The sequence below is a fragment of the Oncorhynchus tshawytscha genome, linkage group LG18 (assembly GCF_018296145.1).
Source record: "Oncorhynchus tshawytscha isolate Ot180627B linkage group LG18, Otsh_v2.0, whole genome shotgun sequence".
Taxonomy (NCBI): domain Eukaryota; kingdom Metazoa; phylum Chordata; class Actinopteri; order Salmoniformes; family Salmonidae; genus Oncorhynchus; species Oncorhynchus tshawytscha.
In genome coordinates, this window is record NC_056446.1 from 15200755 (window position 1) to 15218780 (window position 18026).

The 18026-nt window shown below is 43.0% G+C and overlaps 1 protein-coding gene across 3 annotated transcripts in view; it reads right to left on the reverse strand.

The window, feature by feature from the left end:
• Nucleotides 1–1518: 1518 nt before the first annotated feature.
• The window catches only part of nkain2 (sodium/potassium transporting ATPase interacting 2), a 169277-nt gene continuing 152769 nt past the window's right edge, over nt 1519–18026 (reverse strand). For 2 of the 3 annotated variants that reach the window (XM_024377969.2, XM_024377970.2), the window contains exons 5-7: nt 16967–17027; nt 5967–6048; nt 1519–4103 (exon numbers count right to left, since the gene is read on the reverse strand). In XM_024377969.2, coding sequence (XP_024233737.1) covers nt 4094–4103; nt 5967–6048; nt 16967–17027 — 153 coding nt within the window. In that variant the 3' untranslated portion in view covers nt 1519–4093. Of the gene's footprint in view, nt 4104–5962; nt 6049–16966; nt 17028–18026 lie in introns of those variants that run through there. The other variant, XM_024377971.2, reaches the window with a different exon arrangement.

Consider the following 18026-nt stretch of genomic DNA (forward strand, 5'->3'; position numbering starts at 1 on the left):
TAACCTCTTGATAGGTAGTATCATGAATATGTGAACATTAAACAGTGTATTGTGTATTAAACTGTTTATAAGCATGCTTGTTAATGTTGCAAATACAATTTGTTTATATGGCATATTTTACTTTCAAAATACAGTGGAGATGCTGACTTAGACTCTGAAATACTCCTCACTGGGAAAAGCAATGAAACAAAGTAATACTGTGATATGGCTCATGATCAGTCATTACTCGCTCTGAGGCTTCCCAACCTCATTATATCATATACACTTCTCAACTACACATGGTTCCTGTGGCAGGAGGCCCAGACAGAATGATTGACGGAGGCAAAGAGGAGACAGACACTAATGGGTAGGAATGCCTATGTCATCAGAAAAAGAGCTCTAAAGATGTCCCTGATGTTCTCAGTACTATTTAGCATAGGAGCCTATATGCTTTTTTCCCCCTGTATTCATCATTTTCTAACACTGGTAGGTCTCACATGACTCTCTGATGAAACAATCTGTCACATGATGGCACCTCTTTGGTCAGCTTGGAGCCCGGCTGCAGTGTGACTCTGATGGAGGCTTTAAAACAGACTACTTTGCATTTTCTCTTGAACAGATGGCTGTGAATATTGGTGAGTCTTTGACATTTCATTTTGTGTGCGAGAGAGTGAGCGTTCAGTGAACTTCCAGCCAGCTCTGTGTGTGTTGGGACCATTGCTCTGTGAGCATTACCGCTGTGGTTTCCAAGTACAGACAGTCTCCTTTCCATAATTGGTGTATATTTAGACACAAACACGCACACGCACACACACAAAGATCAGATAAAAATGCAACAGTGTCAAGGATTGATTTCTTCCCCGACCACAGCTCAGCTCCTGTATCATATCAGGATATTATTCTCTTTCCAATTGCCTCATTGGTTAAAGATCCAATTTCCAGTGAGGAGTTGGCAGAGTATTTCCTCTTCTCCCGGAGGGCAAGCTTTGTTTACTATAGAAAGCTGTATAGGTCTCAGGTAACAATGAGCTTCACGCCTTGCTATCTTTCATAAAGGGATATTTCATAGAAAACTCAGGCAGGTGGAAGGTAAACCTGCAGACATATGTATAGGAGAGGAAAATCTTTACATCCACAGGTAGCCACATGTGCTTGCTTCAAAGGTTTTAATCAATAGCCTCCTGCCAGAGCATTATACTTGGCACAGGGCAAGTACATGGGTCTTTTAAACATTGTATACGAGAGTGGAGCATTTAGTAAAATAGAGGAACAAATAAATGATAGATGGCAGCATCAGGTTAGCTTCACACCCTCCCCTGTTATGTCTGCGGTGTTGAGGACGGATGGGCTGAGGCTGGCAACAGTTTGCCTCACATACTGTAGAAAATTGTAATGAATGATACCTTCCGGCTGTACAGGCTGTTGCTAGGCACTCTAAACCATTATTGTATCAGCACATCTCGCTGTTCAGATGAGAGATTAGAAAGTAGGATGTCAGTGATTACATCAGGCATTGCAGGAAGTGAAAGTACTCGGAAATCAAATGAGAAAATTGATTTGACTTTTCCACAGTTAGATTTTATTATATTTACAGTCAATTTGAAAGTAACATAAATATAAATTGCTAAATCTATTGAGAAGTAGAAGTGAGCACTGAACCCAAGCAAAACAACCAATGGTGTGTTCAGGAAAGCCTCTATGATGAGCAATTGAGTGCCTGCAACAGTATTATATACAGCTCCCTTTGAACGTAGGAACTTAGAATACAGTACAGCAAGATGCAATCTAATGATTTTATTTCTAATTCAGATCTATACAACATCTTGTCAAAAACGTTATCCTGGTTGAGAATTTCTGTTATATTTACAACTTTGAATAATCTCTGCAATCAAGGGGTGATGGACAATTGCAGCAGTAAGTAACTATGTTGGTAACCACCAGTGTCACTACAGTACATCCACTATCCAATCATATTAGATCAACTCACTGATAAAACACAACTTACTCTTATCTGGGACTTATAATGAATGGAAGCATACTAGAGACCATATTGCTTTTACCCAGTTGAATATCAATATCATACTGTCCCAGACACAAACGTTATGAAGAAGAGGATAATGCTTAGCTTTGGAATCTTTGTGTCTTCAGGTTTTCTATTGGCTGTTACCATTTGGTCATGTTCAAACACAAGTAGTAAGTGTATGTTGGAAGCTAAACTTGCCTGAGTTTAGAACAGCATTTTAGGCATTTATGTATTTCGAGGTGACATTTACAAAATTATCATCATAGATCACAACGGAGGGGGAAATAAAAGCTTCCATTTCAATATTCAGTCACTTGGAAGACCTGTTAGTATTACCTCATTCATTTCCAGAAGAGCCAACAGATTCACACTATTGAAATAGAAAACATAGATAGGCCCCATGATATAGAGTTAAGGTCTACAGAGCAGAAGGATTTATGCATGGTGGGAGATATACAAATTGTTTTGCTCACGGGAAGAAGGCTCCCTCCAGTAGAACAGTTACAGTATGATGAGGCTAAGACGACGATGAAAGAACTGAGGCAGTCCTGGTTGGTTCAGGGGGTTCCCACGCTGTCCACTAGACAAAAGCACAACGTTTCAGCCACAGCACAAACTCTACCACACACCTCCTTCTAGTCCTCACACCACACCACTATCAGCAAGATATTGTTCCCAAGGTTTCCCTTGACACTTTATACAGTTAGGAGTAAAAGAAAGGCCCACTTATACACAACATAACAAGAGCTTGGGACTACAAGGTTCTATCTGCAAAAAGATTATTCTAAGATAATTGGCTTTATAGTTACGAACCCTCATTGCTTTGAATAGTGTCAGCTATTTTTCTATTGTATTCTTTGGAACTTAACAACATGAATTGGGGTATTTATATATATATATAGAGAACATTGAAGAGAACAAGGCTATGTCAATAACTCAATTTTGATTTTAAAAAATGCAGACAAAACCTTCTAGTTCCAAGCTCTCTATAATATATTGTTAGTCAACTATAAAAGAGTAAACACTGTCACATGTTAAAAAAAATTCTAGAATTGAAAGAAGTTACATTTTGTTTTCTCTTTGTCATTAGACTCATGTCTCCACACTGTCTTAAAAAAGCACAAAATTCACATAACCTTACAGAGAAAAGACATCTGCAGAAAGGCCAACTGTCACCTCTACCTAGTCTGGGATGAGGTCCAGTGCTTTCAGAGATTAAATATGCAACAGATTTTGACACCTCATGCAAAACAAATATTGTGTTATCTCCGAATGAACTTTTGAACTGATGTCCCCGAGACGAGCTCCAAAAATATGTATCTCTGGATAGCATCCAATACCTTGTCTAACTCATCTTTAACGGTTGTTCTTGGCACATTCAAGGCAAATACATCCATCGTAAGAAACAACAACTGATTGCTTTTTCAATCCCGTCAAAGTTTTGTCCCATTCAATTGCCCAACTCAGATCGAATTCCAACGGCCCAAGTGTATGTATTGTAAACACATGGTTTCACATGTACATTGATTCTAATCAACTCTTCATAAGGGAGCTATAAAACTACTTCTGATGACTAAAGCCATAGTGATTAGTTATTGAACATTCCTTAAGCAGAGCGTATTTCTAATCAAGTTAGTCGGAACACAGGCACCACTTAGCTAGTGCTCTCAGAACTTGGCACAAGTCCAACTGTTTCCCTTTGTCCGGAATCTTGGTCCTTTTGAACACTGTCCAGGGGCATCAAAGCAATTTGTTCCCTCAATATAACAGTTATTCAGCTGTCATAAAGAAAGCAAGAACCAGTATGGAGAGATATGCGTCCTGTAAGGTCAACAGAGCCACAGGAGGGCGCTCTTGCACCTGCCTGGCCCCTAGTCCAGACCCAGACTGACTCCACCACTGAGCAGAGAGGCTGAGCAGAGACAAAGAAAACCCAGTGTGTTTGTCGGAGTCTTTGAGGTTAAAGTGTCGAATCTCACGTTCTCCACACAGTTTGTAAGACACTGTATTATTTTAAGACATTTACGAAATGAGACAATAAGTTAGAACTGTAGCTCTCTATTTGATTGGTTCATAAGGCAGCTGTCCTTGTTACTTTGACCTGTGAAGAGAAAGAGAAAAATGAGTCAGTGCCAAGAAAGCACATTGCCACAGACAAATTCAAATACAAGTTCATATTGTATGTTCATGCTAAAACAAGCACATCACGGAAAAAAAAGCACGAATCATTACACCTGCCACTATTCTCTAAAGACCTTGGTAATTCACAGTTGTTACATCCAATAAGAACAATTGTTAACGGGCATCAGCTGTGAAGACTGATTGACTATTGAAGATGATGTGTAGCACATCTACCATATCATTATCTTGGCGCAAATGATTTATAATCTATATTGTCTTCCCTATTGGGTGTCATAAAACCACAGAATGGCTCTTAATGACATTTTTGTTTTTTTATCCATTCTCCTGTGTTACAAATGAATCCATATGTCCATAATGTGTGCCATATGTGTTAAATGCTGACCTACCGACAGTTACACACTTTCCCTGAGCAATACAGGAAATTATGATCATAAAATGATGGTTCTTGTCTGATGTGATGACGGCAAAGTGATTTACCCTGGAATTAGCCACCTATCTGCCCAGTTATTATAGAGAAGTATAGGCGGAACGTTCATGACACAACTGAGAAGTTAAGTTGGCGAAGGATTGAAGTGTTTCCTTGAGTGCAAGTCTAAACCCTCCTCCCTTAAATGACGGAGGACTCCCACTTGAACTCAGCTGACCTTGTACAACCAGCAGCTAATAACAGATGACACAATACTGATTTGAACAATGGGCCAGATACAACACATCCTATTCCATTCACATTAGACAATGGACATGTCCACACACCGTATGTGCACTTCATTGTCCCCTCCCCTCCCTGTGTTTCCATTCATTGCTGTCTGAGAGTGACAGACAGCAGGTTGAGATTTAGGAGACACTCCATTGTAGTCACCCCTGAATGACCAAATGTAGGCATTGGGCTGGGCAAGAGGCTGTTACCCCCCTCTCTTCCTCCCTACCTATTCCCACCAACCCCCTCTCCTCACTAGTAGACATGTCAGCACCCTGCTCTAAATCCTGGCACTGCTTCACAGTGTTTCTCCTCCTACGATTAGTGTTACTTAGCTGGGCCAGTCAGCTGAGGCCTGTGCTCCACAGAGAGAGGCAGGCAGGGGATACCCAGGCTGTCCTGTTCCTGCCACTGTGTGGCTCATCTGACACACAAGGCCATGAGCACAGCACAGCATATCCCCAAAAATTTGCTTCATGTGACCCCCAGAGAAATGTGATTAAAAAAAAACCTGGAAACCATGTGTTTGATGTATTTGTTACCATTCCACTAATTCCTCTCCAGTCATTATCGCGAACCGGTCCTCCCCAATAAGGTGCCACCAACCTCCTGTGCATTGTATATCCACATTCATGTTCAATGTACCTATGAGACCCGCTTTCGAGGATAACTCTTTATACTGTAGGTGTGGATTACTGTCTATTTCCCATGTATTATATGTTGACCAGCCTGCACTGTACACAGGATTATAAAACAAAATCTCTGATCCATTCAGTGTCAAGTAGGGAAATCCTTTCAAGTCTCTCAAAGACTGAACATCCCGTGTTCCTCTCCTCATTTACTCTCAAGACAATCTCAACCTTTCAGGAGTCCAGATACAAACAGTCCCTCCCTCATTGTTGACCCAAGCTATTGCCTAAGCTGTACTGACACTAGCATTATTTATATATGAGACTCCTCTCTGCCTTGCGTTCTAATGTCCTCAGCCTAGTCCTATTCGTCCAGTTTATAGACTGAAGTGTGACAAATTGTGTACTTGGCACTCAGATAAGCCACAGTCAGGGGAAAACATTTCTGAAGGACTGTAATAGGAGGTGTGAAGAGATGTAGCTACAGTGCACTTACATGTACATGGGTTGTAGTTGCAAATGGGATGTCTTCTGGGGCCCTTGATAACCATAGGAGTCGAACCCTCCTATAAAATCAACTGGACACAGAAATAAGAAGAAAAGGAGGACATCTGGTTACTGTGAGATCAAACAAAGGCATGTGTGTGTGTGTGTGTGTGTGTGTGTGTGTGTGTGTGTGTGTGTGTGTGTGTGTGTGCGTGTCTGTGTCTCTAAATAAGCGTGTGCGTGCTTGTGTCTTTGTGATAATCCCAGGCAGTGGATGATCAGTGTCCGGACCGTCTAAGGGCTGGTTAGGGGCGATATCTGCGGTGGAGCAATGCTCGGGGAGCATGGCCTGTTGGATTAGCAGATCACACAGAATAACAAACTGGACAGGATTAAAGCCCAGCCTTCCACAGAGACCGGCCTGCAGGTCTAGGCATCTGGGCCTCAACCAAAAAGACGGAGGTGCTAAAGCGCGATAACGATCCGATGTCTTTATACATCTGAGTCTTTTAAGACAAATGAAACACTGAGATAAGCCAAATACATTTCCTGATGAGCTCTCCTTCCCCCCCAGCGCCTTGAATAGGAAGAGATGGAAGGTCGGGCATTATCATCATTCTAATGGTACATTTTAGGGGACGTTCACCAAAAGCTCTAAATCCTTGTTGGCCTTTATTGAAGGCATTAACCTCTGTACTGTGATCAGGCTTATCAGAGGACCTGCAGAGGTAAGACAGAACGTGCCCAATTTAAAATCTGGAGATAGACTGGCCACATCTCAATCAGGCAAATTTCAATAAAAGGCTAAGGAACAATAAAGACTTGCACTACATCCTCTCGAAAAAAAAGTCCCAGTAAATGTAGCTTTAGCACTTAAGTATTCTATTGTATCAGTATTGTTCTGCAGAGTAAATGTTCATATATAACCACAGGAAAATGTACAGTTATGAGTATAACTACTATTCCCTGAAGGAGGGAGTCAACGGCCAATCATATTCACTTCATGACCAATGGGCCAATGAATGCCGAGCCCGCCCTTGGAAGCCCCGCCTTCCTGGATATACTAATGGGGCTCGCATTCATTTCCTCAATTCAGTACAGCTTTCAGCGTGCCCAAATCCCCTGCCGGCACGGGGCCAAAATATGTTATACCTCGTTCCCTCCTTCAGGGAACAGTAGTTGTATTCAGAACTGTACGTTCCCTTTCAGTCAATCATTCGGTATAACATACTATGGGGACATACAATCACACCCCAAGCCAGCTCAGAGGGTACCAAACAAGGAGACCCACGGCACCCCCTAAAAAGGGGTTACAGACAGTGGCGGATTTACCATTAGGCAGAAGAGGCATTTGCCTCAGGCCTCAAATCATCAAGAGGCCTCATAAGCTGGGCATAATTTATATATATTTTTTTACTTCTAATCTTTTACAAAAATATATAATTTCTCCGATTGAGATCCCACCCATGCTCCGTTTCGAGTGCCCCAACCCCTGCCAATAATTTATTTCCATACATATAGTGTACATGTGTTTCATATCAATATTAATATTTTCCAAGTTTTTATCATAATGGTAGAAACAAGTGTCATTAATCACCCACGGACTGGTTCATAATAATGGACTATTCCACCTTGACTGGTTCAAAATAATGGACTATTCCACCCTGACAGAGTTTCTGTGCATTGTTTCACGCGATACGATTTCAAACGTGACCTTCATTGAAATTAAGTTGCAGCAATGAGGCGCTTCCAGAGCGAGGCAGAGAAAATAAAGAAAGATTACATTTTTACAGAAGAATTGCCAAAGTGAACATATTTCTTTAGTAAAAAGACAGGTGCTGCTGGTAACACTGCCATCGTCATCAAGGCAGAGGACATGTACAGTGCCTTCAGAAAGTATTCATACCCCTTGACTTGTGTCATCTTGGTCGTCTTGGTAAGCAACACCCGTGTATATTTGGCCTTGTGTTTAAAGATATTGTCCTGCAGAAAGGTGAATTTGTCTCCCAGTGTCTTTTGGAAAGCAGACTGAACCAGGTTTCCCGTTAGGATTCCCCCTGTGCTCAGCTGTATTCCATTTATTTGTATCATAAACAACTCCCTAGACCTTGCCGATGACAAGCATACCTTTGCCACATTTTTTGCAGTTTTACTTTAGTGGCTTATTGCGAACAGGTTTCTGAGTAAGGAATTGAGTTAGGAAGGACGGCTGTATCTTTGTAGTGAATGGGTGTCTTGATACACCATACAAAGTGTAATTATTAACTCACCATGCTCAAAGAGATATTCAATGTCTGCTTTTTACAGTTTTACCCATCTACAAATAAGTGCGCTTCTTTGCGAGGCATTAGACAACCTCCCTGGTTTTTGTAGTTGAATATGTTTTTAAATTCACTGCTCGACCGAGGGACCTTACAGATAATTGTACTGTATGTGTGGGGTACAGAGATGAGTTAGTCATTCAAAGATCATGTTAAACATTATTATAGCACACAGAACATGCAACTTATTTAGGCTTGCCATAACACAGGGGTTGAATACTTATTGACTCTAAACATTTCAGCTTTTCATTTTTTATTACATTTGTAAAACAAAATAAAAACATAATTCACTGTGACATTATGGGGTGTTGTGTGTAGGCCAATGACAAAAATCTCATTTGAATCCATTTAAAATTCAGGTTGTAACACACCAAATTTGGAAAAAGTCAAGGGGTATAAATAGTTTCTGAAGGCACTGTATGTGTAGCCCATGTATATTATGCTGTCTGGCCAACAAGAGTACGGCATAGTACGTTTGTTTTTGTTGCTCGGATGTTTTCTCCGTTAAGATAGTTTTAGCCACTTGCCAATTGAAGAAAAGTTGGCGGGTGCAAAGTGCACTATTTTGACGCTGTAATTATTTTGGATAAAAGTACGAAGGTAACCTACTTTTTGATAATCAGATGAAAAAATCATGAGTGGTTGTGTTCATGGCATATTAAAAGGTAATACATTTTCACAGTTAAATTTCATGTCTTTCCTATAAAACCCATAAAACTGGTCTCTGCCTGGGGCCTCCAAATCATTAAGTCCACCACTGGTTACAGAAGCCACCTTTTTACCTAATAGGTACCTGAGAAGCATGAACTGTCAGAGCCTCATGAAGCCTGAACTGTCAGAGCCCTATATAGGGAACCAGAATCAGCTGCAACTTGGCTATGCACAATGACAATCTGCCACTACAGGCCAAGTCCAAAGGGCACACGCGCTGCATAGCATTGATCAGAGCCGATGAACCACGGCAGCCTGAGGCTCAAACACACAGGAAACCTGCAGTAACCTGGAAACTGTGTACTCCCACGCTGCCAAGGCAGCCCAAGGCTCAAACCCGCAGGGAACTGTGGTAACCCGGATAAATGCGCAACCTGCACACTGCCTAACACCCACTTCCGGACCCAGCCATAAGAACACTATGAGCCACACTGGGAGAAGTTACATCCAAGTGATAAAACCTCACTAAGGTATGTGGGGATGCCCCGGATCAATGCCCTAGAAGCCGCCACACCCCTAGTGGACTGAGCATGCACATCACTAGGCGATCCTTTCCCCTTGTCCTTTGCTGTCAAATGCCAGGGAGACAATCCAAGAAAGTGCCCTACCCTGAGCTGGATTAGCAAAATAGACAAAAAGCTGGTCACAAACGCGGACATCCAGGGTCCCATCCATATACATGTGTAAAACGCACCGGACACAGGCCATGCAACCTCCGTTGTTCACTGGGAGCAAATGGAGGAGATGAGAAAGGGAACAGCTCAAAAGCCAGGGACCTGTTAGATATAGCCATAACCTTGGGAGCAAAAGCTGCATTAGGATGTAACACAACTTTGGAGTCGCCAACCGCGAACTCCAAAGAGGACAGGTGTACTGATAGCGCGTCAAGATCCCCAATGCGCTTGGCCAACGCCAATGCCATGAGCAGGGCAGTCTTGTAGGAAAGGACCTTCAGGTCCACAGACTCCAATGGTTCAAACGGAGGCCCACACAGAGCATCCAGGATCAAAGCTAGGTCCAAGGTCGGTGCCATGGGCTTTTACCAGGGGTCTCCAACCTTTTCTAGCATGAGAGCTGCTTTAAAAAAAAAAGTAATATTGAAAAGCTACAGTTTTTTTTCCTAGCTTTCAAAGCACCTTTATCTCTTCTCCTCTCCCCTGCAACTCTTCCGAGCCTTAAGTGTACAAGAGAAAGTAGTACACTATGTTTTCTGTCAATATACCTGGTAGAATAATGGTTAATAAACAACTATAAAAAATGTTTGAGTACGAAGCGTTTGCGGTGATCACCCTGCGGGACAATTTCCGGCCCATGAGAACCCACTGCAAGGAGTCAACGCCCTTAGGCACGACAGGGATACCTTGAGCCACCGATGGCAATGGCAAGTTGCGTCCAGGCGTGTAGCACTCAGACAGCGCTGAAACAGACGCATCAACAGAAGTCCCAGAGGCACCCCAGCTATCATAGAGGCCATCAGAGCCAATAACTGCAGGCACAAATGAAAAGGCATCGAGTGCCCCAGCTGAAATTGTGCCAGACCGAGCCAGAATACGTCCCTCCTCTTTTGGGACAAAAACACATGATTCAGAACAGAGTCCAGATTGAGACCCAAAAAATGAACGCACTGAGCCGGAGTCAACCAACTTTTCTTGTAATTCACTATGAACCCGAGAGATTGAATATGGGAAACCAGCATTGCAGTGTGGAGCTCCACCTGTTCCCTCGACTCCACCAAGACCAGCCAATCGTCCAGATAGGCCAATACTCTGATCCCCTGGCACCGCACCGGTGCCAAAGCAGCCTCAACCACCATAGAAAAGGTGCGGGGCGATAGGGAGAGCCCGAAAGAGAGCCCACCCTCAAAATGAAACCGCAAGTCCAGGAAGGTTCACAGCGTTCCATCGGCTGCACCACCCGCTCTGTACTTCTGACACGGGGACCACCCAAATAGATGGTTTTGAAGGAGAGAGGAAATCTTCACTCTTAAGGCAGGCGCTAGGACCCCGGGGACCATTGACGTGATGATGCCACGAAAAGGAAGAGCTCTGCCCCTACAGCAAACTGCAGTCCGTAACCCTCGCCACCGTCCTCATCACCCACTGTGAAACTGCGTAGGCCGCCACTGGACAGAGCACGCTGCCAGTCTCCCATACATTATGTCCTGAAGGGGCAGAGCTCCACCCTGAGGACTGGGATAATTTGTTTTCGAATCCACCACTCTTGACACCCATGTGTCTGAATGTGGGGAAGGAACTGTTTTTATTATGCCCTCACCTGGATGATACCGCCCTCTCGATACCCCTGAACACCAAGGAACTTTGGGTTGAAACAATGTGCTTTCGTGATACTGCCGTTCTGACATCCGGGGGCACACCAGGTTCGGGGACTTCGGCAACTAGTAACTTGCCCCCATTAACCGAGCCACTTGGGAGCACTGTTGCCACTATAAATGCTTGGTGAGGAGGGCCCCGTCACCCCTGTGAAGGATTTTCGTGGGAAAAGGACACGTAGAGCTGCGTCCTGTTTTCTGTAAGAACTCCATAGTCGAGCCAAACAACCTTGTTTGCGAAACTGGCTCATCCAAATACATCTGCATGTCCCTCTCAGGAATCCTGGACAACGTCAACTGGAGGTGTCGCTGAGCCACCACTGTCACCCCCACACTTCCCCTACAGACAGGATAGTACAGCAGGACAGATGTACAAAATTAGCCGTAGCACACAGTTCGACGAAGATCCCCGAAACTGGCTTTCCCGCCTCCATAGTCTTATTCAGCTCTTGCAGCAAATCGATATGATACAGAACATCTGCAGCACTGTGACCACATTCAACAACCGGGCTGCCACACCCTAGGCCTGGTATACTTTGTCCAGCTGATCCCCCGAGAACTGGGACAGTTTATTTGGAAGTACCGTGCTAGGATTAGCCCCTTTGTTAGTCCATGGAGGTAAGTAAGTTGCCAGCTTTGCATCCATCAGCGGTGTGCAAACGTGCCCCGCCTACTCCATACGCTGTACATTCATGAACTCCCCATAACCCGGTAGAGGGGAATCCCGGGTCGCCTTTAGTTCAGGGGTAAGCAGGGGTAAGCGATGCTTCACAGCTGCAGGAACAGGAGGTAGATACCTTCCCCCAAACCTAGAGGAACTCTGCTGTGGGGGAGAAGCCGGCCAATCCACCCCCACCGGCCGAATCCAAAAGCTTTAGGCTGCCCCAGATTGATGTCATTCGATTCACACTCTGAACACCCTCCAGAACCAGCCAGGGATAGTACTGATCAATGACAGAGAAACTGGAATGATCTTCACTCGGCTGTGAGGACAGCCCTATCAACTCCGACCACCGCTGTTGCTCTCTCCCGGCCTCAGACAACCCCATTCCCGAGGTCGCTTCACCGGAAACCCTTCGTCAGGAGCCCCAATCTTTCTCACAAAGTCAGCCCGATGCCCAATGGAAGTTGAAGCCAGGAGGAGACAATGGTCACACGAACTGGTCCGAGCCAAGACCTCCTGAGCGTGTTTCCACTCCATTTAAACAGGAAAGCACTCATGAGTATCTTTAATTTTCATTGTGAAACCACATGCCCTGCTTCAAAAGTTAGCAAATTACATGATACGCTCTTCCTCCAGAGGAGCTGAAGAGCGAAGCATTGAGGAAATGAATGCGTGCCCCGGGATTATAACCAGGAAGGTGGGGCTTCTGAGGGCGGGCTCGGCATCCATTGGCCCATTGGATCATTGGGCGTGATTTCAGTTTTCTTCAGGTGAATATATAAGACTGTTAGAATGTTACACTGAGTGACCGACTGACTGAACCATTATGTGTGTAATGAAAAGCTATTTTAATATTTTCCTTTTGCTGGAGGGAATAATGTTAAATGCCTGCAGCTACTTATATTTACCATGCTAATATGACAAATAGTGCTCACTTGATGACGAAACACACTAAAACAGATGCTAATAGCTAAGGTGGATTATTAGTAGCTCATATCTATACAAAAAGCCCTGAAAGATGCCAGTAAAACACTAGCAGCAGTCAGAGATATACAGGCACCACTTCCCCCAAAGACATAGCCACATATTGATTGGGCTTTATTCAGTAGGCTTTAGCTATAGGGGAAGGTTTAATGGCAGCATTGTTGAGAATTGCAGTCAGCACAATTTGATCTATGTCTCCAAATTGCTTTGTCTTAAGTACTCACAACAAGTTGTTATGACAAAGCAGTGGCAAATGAAATGCCGCCGAGGGCCAATCAACATGACATTCCACCTTTCTGGTACACTGAACCTGATTGCAAATCCCATAGAGGAAGCTGTAACCTAATTTCCTTGTTATTAATGCAAAAAAAGTATTTACAGCACCTTGAACACACTGCTAGCTGCATCTTGATTCCCCCTCTCTCATCTTTTCTCCCTCTTTCCTCTCTTGGAGGCAAAATCATTTAAAATACCATCCTTTCTTTTAAATGGACCCTGGGACATTACCCTTGATAGTAGTTGTAATTACGGAGTGAGCGTGTTGATTGGTTTTAGCTGTTCATTACCTTCGCTGAGGTGCTTCATGTACTATATTAATTAGAGCTGTAATGGCCAATACGGCTCCCAGATTAGTGTTTCCTCATGCTTCAGGGATCAAACTATCAATACCATTCTCATTCACTGGAGGGTCGGAACAATATTATTCCTCTGTGTTGGGCCAAATTAAACACAGCTACATGACTGAAATGATCACCACCACCACAGCAAATGGAATATTATACTTCATGGGCTTTTCCCAGGTTCTTCAAATTCCAACTCCGGGAACACATCAAATACATCAACGAGATTGTCAAGGGTAAATTCCAATTTGAGCTTCATTTCCCCTGAATGGCATATTTCTCACTGCCATTATTGAGTGGCAAATATAATTGTCTCTTAATTGGGACCAAAATTACTTTTATCATAACAATGCCTGAGGGAATCCTTTACTTATCCAGGATGGGCTATATAATATCCCAGATTGAGGTACTCCCCATTCTGGGCAGTGACATTTGGGCTCTAAAGATGGGAAAGCTATGTCTGGGGATACTCTTTAGAGAGAGAGAGAGACATGGTCTGATAGGCAATCTCAGCTAGCTGAGAGACTCACGTTTGGTTGTGGTCATGGTTTAGTACTCCTGCCTGCCTAGTGTTGGCTCCCTGTACAGGGGCTCCAGCAGAGCCAGGAGAAATGCTGCATTTTTTTTACACTCAGATACCCATGCTAAATTTAGAGGAAATAGCCTACTAAGTGCCACATCACTTATTTGACTCAGTCTTTTTCTGGCTTGAGAGAGCAACCAAACCGTGCACACTCTTAGTAATATCTCTCATAACAGCTCCCATGTTCAGTGTACTGTGTGCATATTGAAGGTGATCACACAGCTATCAGAGGCAAAGCCTTCTTCTACCACCATTGAAACGTTTTATTTGAATCCCTATTGCTGGTGAGCGGTACTGTATGTTGGGTTGCGACAACACTAACCAGCAGTCAGGTATAATGTCAGTACACTAAAAGTGTTGTTAGTGTACTGACCTAGGGGAGGACCTAGGGGAGCCGGGCACTCTTAATAAAGGCATGCTGCATCCAATCTTAAATGAATAACTGTGATTATGAAACTCAAGGTAATATTCACTACTGTTCAAAGGTTTGGGGTCACTTAGAAATGTAATTGTTTTTGAAAGAAAAGCTATTTTTTTGTCCATTAAAATAACGTCAAATTGATCAGAAATACAGTGTAGACATTGTTAATGTTGTAAATGACTATTGTAGCTGGAAACGGGTGATTTCTTCATGGAATATCTACATAGGCGTACAGAGGCCCATTATCAGCAACCATCACTCCTGTGTTCCGAATGGCACGTTGTGTTAGCTAATCCAAGTTTATAATTTTAAAAGGCTAATTGATCATTAGAAAACCCTTTTGCAATTATGTTAGTACAGCTGAAAACTGTTGTCCTGATTAAAGAAGCATCAGCATTTGTGGGTTCAATTACAGGCTCAAAATGGCCAGAAACAAAGAACTTTCTTCTGAAACTCGTCAGTCTATTCTTGTTCGGAGAAATTAAGGCTATTCCATGCGAAAAATTGCCAAGAAACGGAAGATCTCGTACCCTGCTGTGTACTACTCCCTTCACAGAACAGCACAAACTGGCTTTAACTAGAATAGAAAGAGGAGTGGGAGGCTCCGGTGCACAGTTGAGCAAGAGGACAGGTACATTAGAGTGTCTAGTTTGAGAAACAGACATCTCATAAGTCCTCAACTGGCAGCTTCATTAAATAGTACCCGCAAAACACCAGTCTCAACGTCAACAGTGGAGAGGCGACACCGGGATTTATTGGCCAGTCTGAGATATGGCTTTATCTTTGCAACTCTGTCTAGAAGGCCAGCATCCTGGAGTCATCTCTCTACTGTTGACATTGAGACTGCTGTTTTGCGTGTATTTTTTAATGAAGCTGCCAGTTGAGTCCTTGTGAGGAGTCTGTTTCTCAAACTAGACACTAATGTACTTGTCCTCTTGCTCAGTTGTGCACCGGGGCCTCCCACTCCTCTTTCTATTCTGGTTAGGGCCAGTTTGTGCTGTTCTGTGAAGGGAGTAGTATACAGCGTTGTACAAGATCTTCAGTTTCTTGGCAATTTTTCGCATGGAATAGCCTTCATTTCTCAGAACAAGAATAGACTGACGAGTTTCAGAAGAAAGTTCTTTGTTTCTGGCCATTTTGAGCCTATGTAGATATTCCATACAAAAATGGCCATTTCCAGCTACAATAGTCATTTACAACATTAACAATGTCTACACTGTATTTCTGATCAATTTGACATTCTTTTAATGGACAAACAAATGTGCTTTTATTTCAAAAACAAGGACATTTCTAAGTGACCCCAACATTTTGAACGGTACTGTAGTCAAAAATGTTCTAAAATGATAGAGAAGGCATGTACAGTGTGCAATCATGTACAATCGCCTCATGTGACCCCCCCCTCTCTTTCTCGCTCTCTATCCCCTCTCGTTCCTTCTTTCTCTTTATGGCTGCTGCTTGGTGACAAATGTTGCAAATGGAGAGAATGCAAGAGAGATTGCTAAAAACTAAATGGTATTGATCTAGGATGCCGGGGTGGTTGGCAAATGCATTCTTTCCAGCACATACTATGTTTCCAAATCAAGACGGGTAACAAGGAGAACTAGCACATGTCTTGGCGCAATCAATATTCATTTCTAAATGACGATAACACAAAAAGTCATTCCTGTCCCGATATATGTTTTGCTTTCTAATCTTGTGAAAAAGAGGCAGTGGCCAAAGGAAATAATTCATGCATCTTGGAGCAAGGCAATTGGACTTTTAAATGTAAACGTTTGCTGGAGCATTAAAACTTGGCTAAATCTAAAGATCCTACCAGAAGAGTAATGTCCATGCCAATGCTCGGTTATTAGAGTAAATGAAGTACTCTGTCAATGCAGGAATACAGAGAGGTCAGCCTTGAGCCAGACATACTGTATATACTGTATTTACCTGGACGTAACATAACTACTTATATATTATATCATGGAGCGAGTCCAGGAAAATGGCTCATTAGTACTGTCGTAGCAAAACATCAGTAACTGGAGTTATGTGATTGGTCAGGTAAAGCTTATGAATCAAAGGTGTGCGTTTCACTTGCCACATTGTCGGAAACTCTGAAATTTGCGACTTGATACTCTTTGTAGAAACATGACACCCGAGTTTCCCACTTGGGAATTATCAGAATCAAACGATACACAAATAACTTGTGTTCATTTGAAATTTAACTCTGAGTTTCCGACATGACGTGAACGGGGCAACTGAGGCACATGAGGTGAGATGGCACTGAGTCATCATTATAACAAGCAAAGGGAAATGATAATCGCCTTTAAATGTGTGACCGTAGGAATCGGGTATATTTCTCCTAGATCTACAATATTCGTTGAAAGGCAATACTCACAGCTGTCTTCCTCTTCCGAGATGAGCTTCACCACATAACAGGCATAGATGAACCCAACAAGCTGCAAAAGAGAAATGAAGAAAGTTAAGTTAGTCTGCAGTTGTGAGTTGTGACATTTCACAGTGAGAAAGAGACTAATTAGAATAGCACAATCAGTGGAGGAAACATAGATTTTTGTGTCCATGCCTTCAAGAGCTGTAGAGAGCTACAAAATAATATTGGTGGGAAAAGATGAGCCACCAGTGATACAAAATGGGAACAAGATAGAGATCAGAAGAGCATCTCCAAGTGGAAAACATTCTGTGCTGAGGAAACAGGTGTTAGCATCTAATCTAATACCATCTAACGCTATCTGTGTTGAGGGAACAGGTGTTAGTACAACATATAATGCATCACTCTGCTCTAGGAAACGGGTCACATAGAGAGGAAGAGAGACGACAACGGAAAAAGAGAGAAAAAAAGAAACCCTGCATCGCCAATGGAAAAACATAGTTTAGTAAGAGACATTCCACAAACATTTTTTTTTTTTAAATGGTCGGGGGTTAATCATGTGGGCTTGGCGGTTCTTAATAAGTCTGTGTTTAAAATGAGTCACCTAATATAATGATTAAGTGGATTAAGTTTAACAATAGAAAGCCAGGCGAACATAGGAAATGTCATTGAAGGCTTAGCCAAAGTACAACACAGTAGTATAGTAGATATCCCTGCTCTTGGCACTAACACACCTCAGAACAACACAACCATATTACTTTCTTTCCCCGCTCTTCCTTAGGCCTGCAATTTCATAGACCAGGAATTGGAGGCCTCTGATTGGATTGCGTGATACAGATGCTGGGGGTCAGGCTGAGGTCAGCGTGTAAGTGGAGAGGAATGGACATTCTCAATGTAACAGAGGATTCAGTTAGACAGGAGGCCATGCACGAGACAGCACTATAGATACCCATGTGGATAATGGGTGTGCTCATATTCAGGCGCTGTCTGGAGTCTAAGGGTCATGCTGGCATGCAACCAGCAGTGTGTACATTGAGATTCATCATAGTGGCCCCTACCATGATGGAGA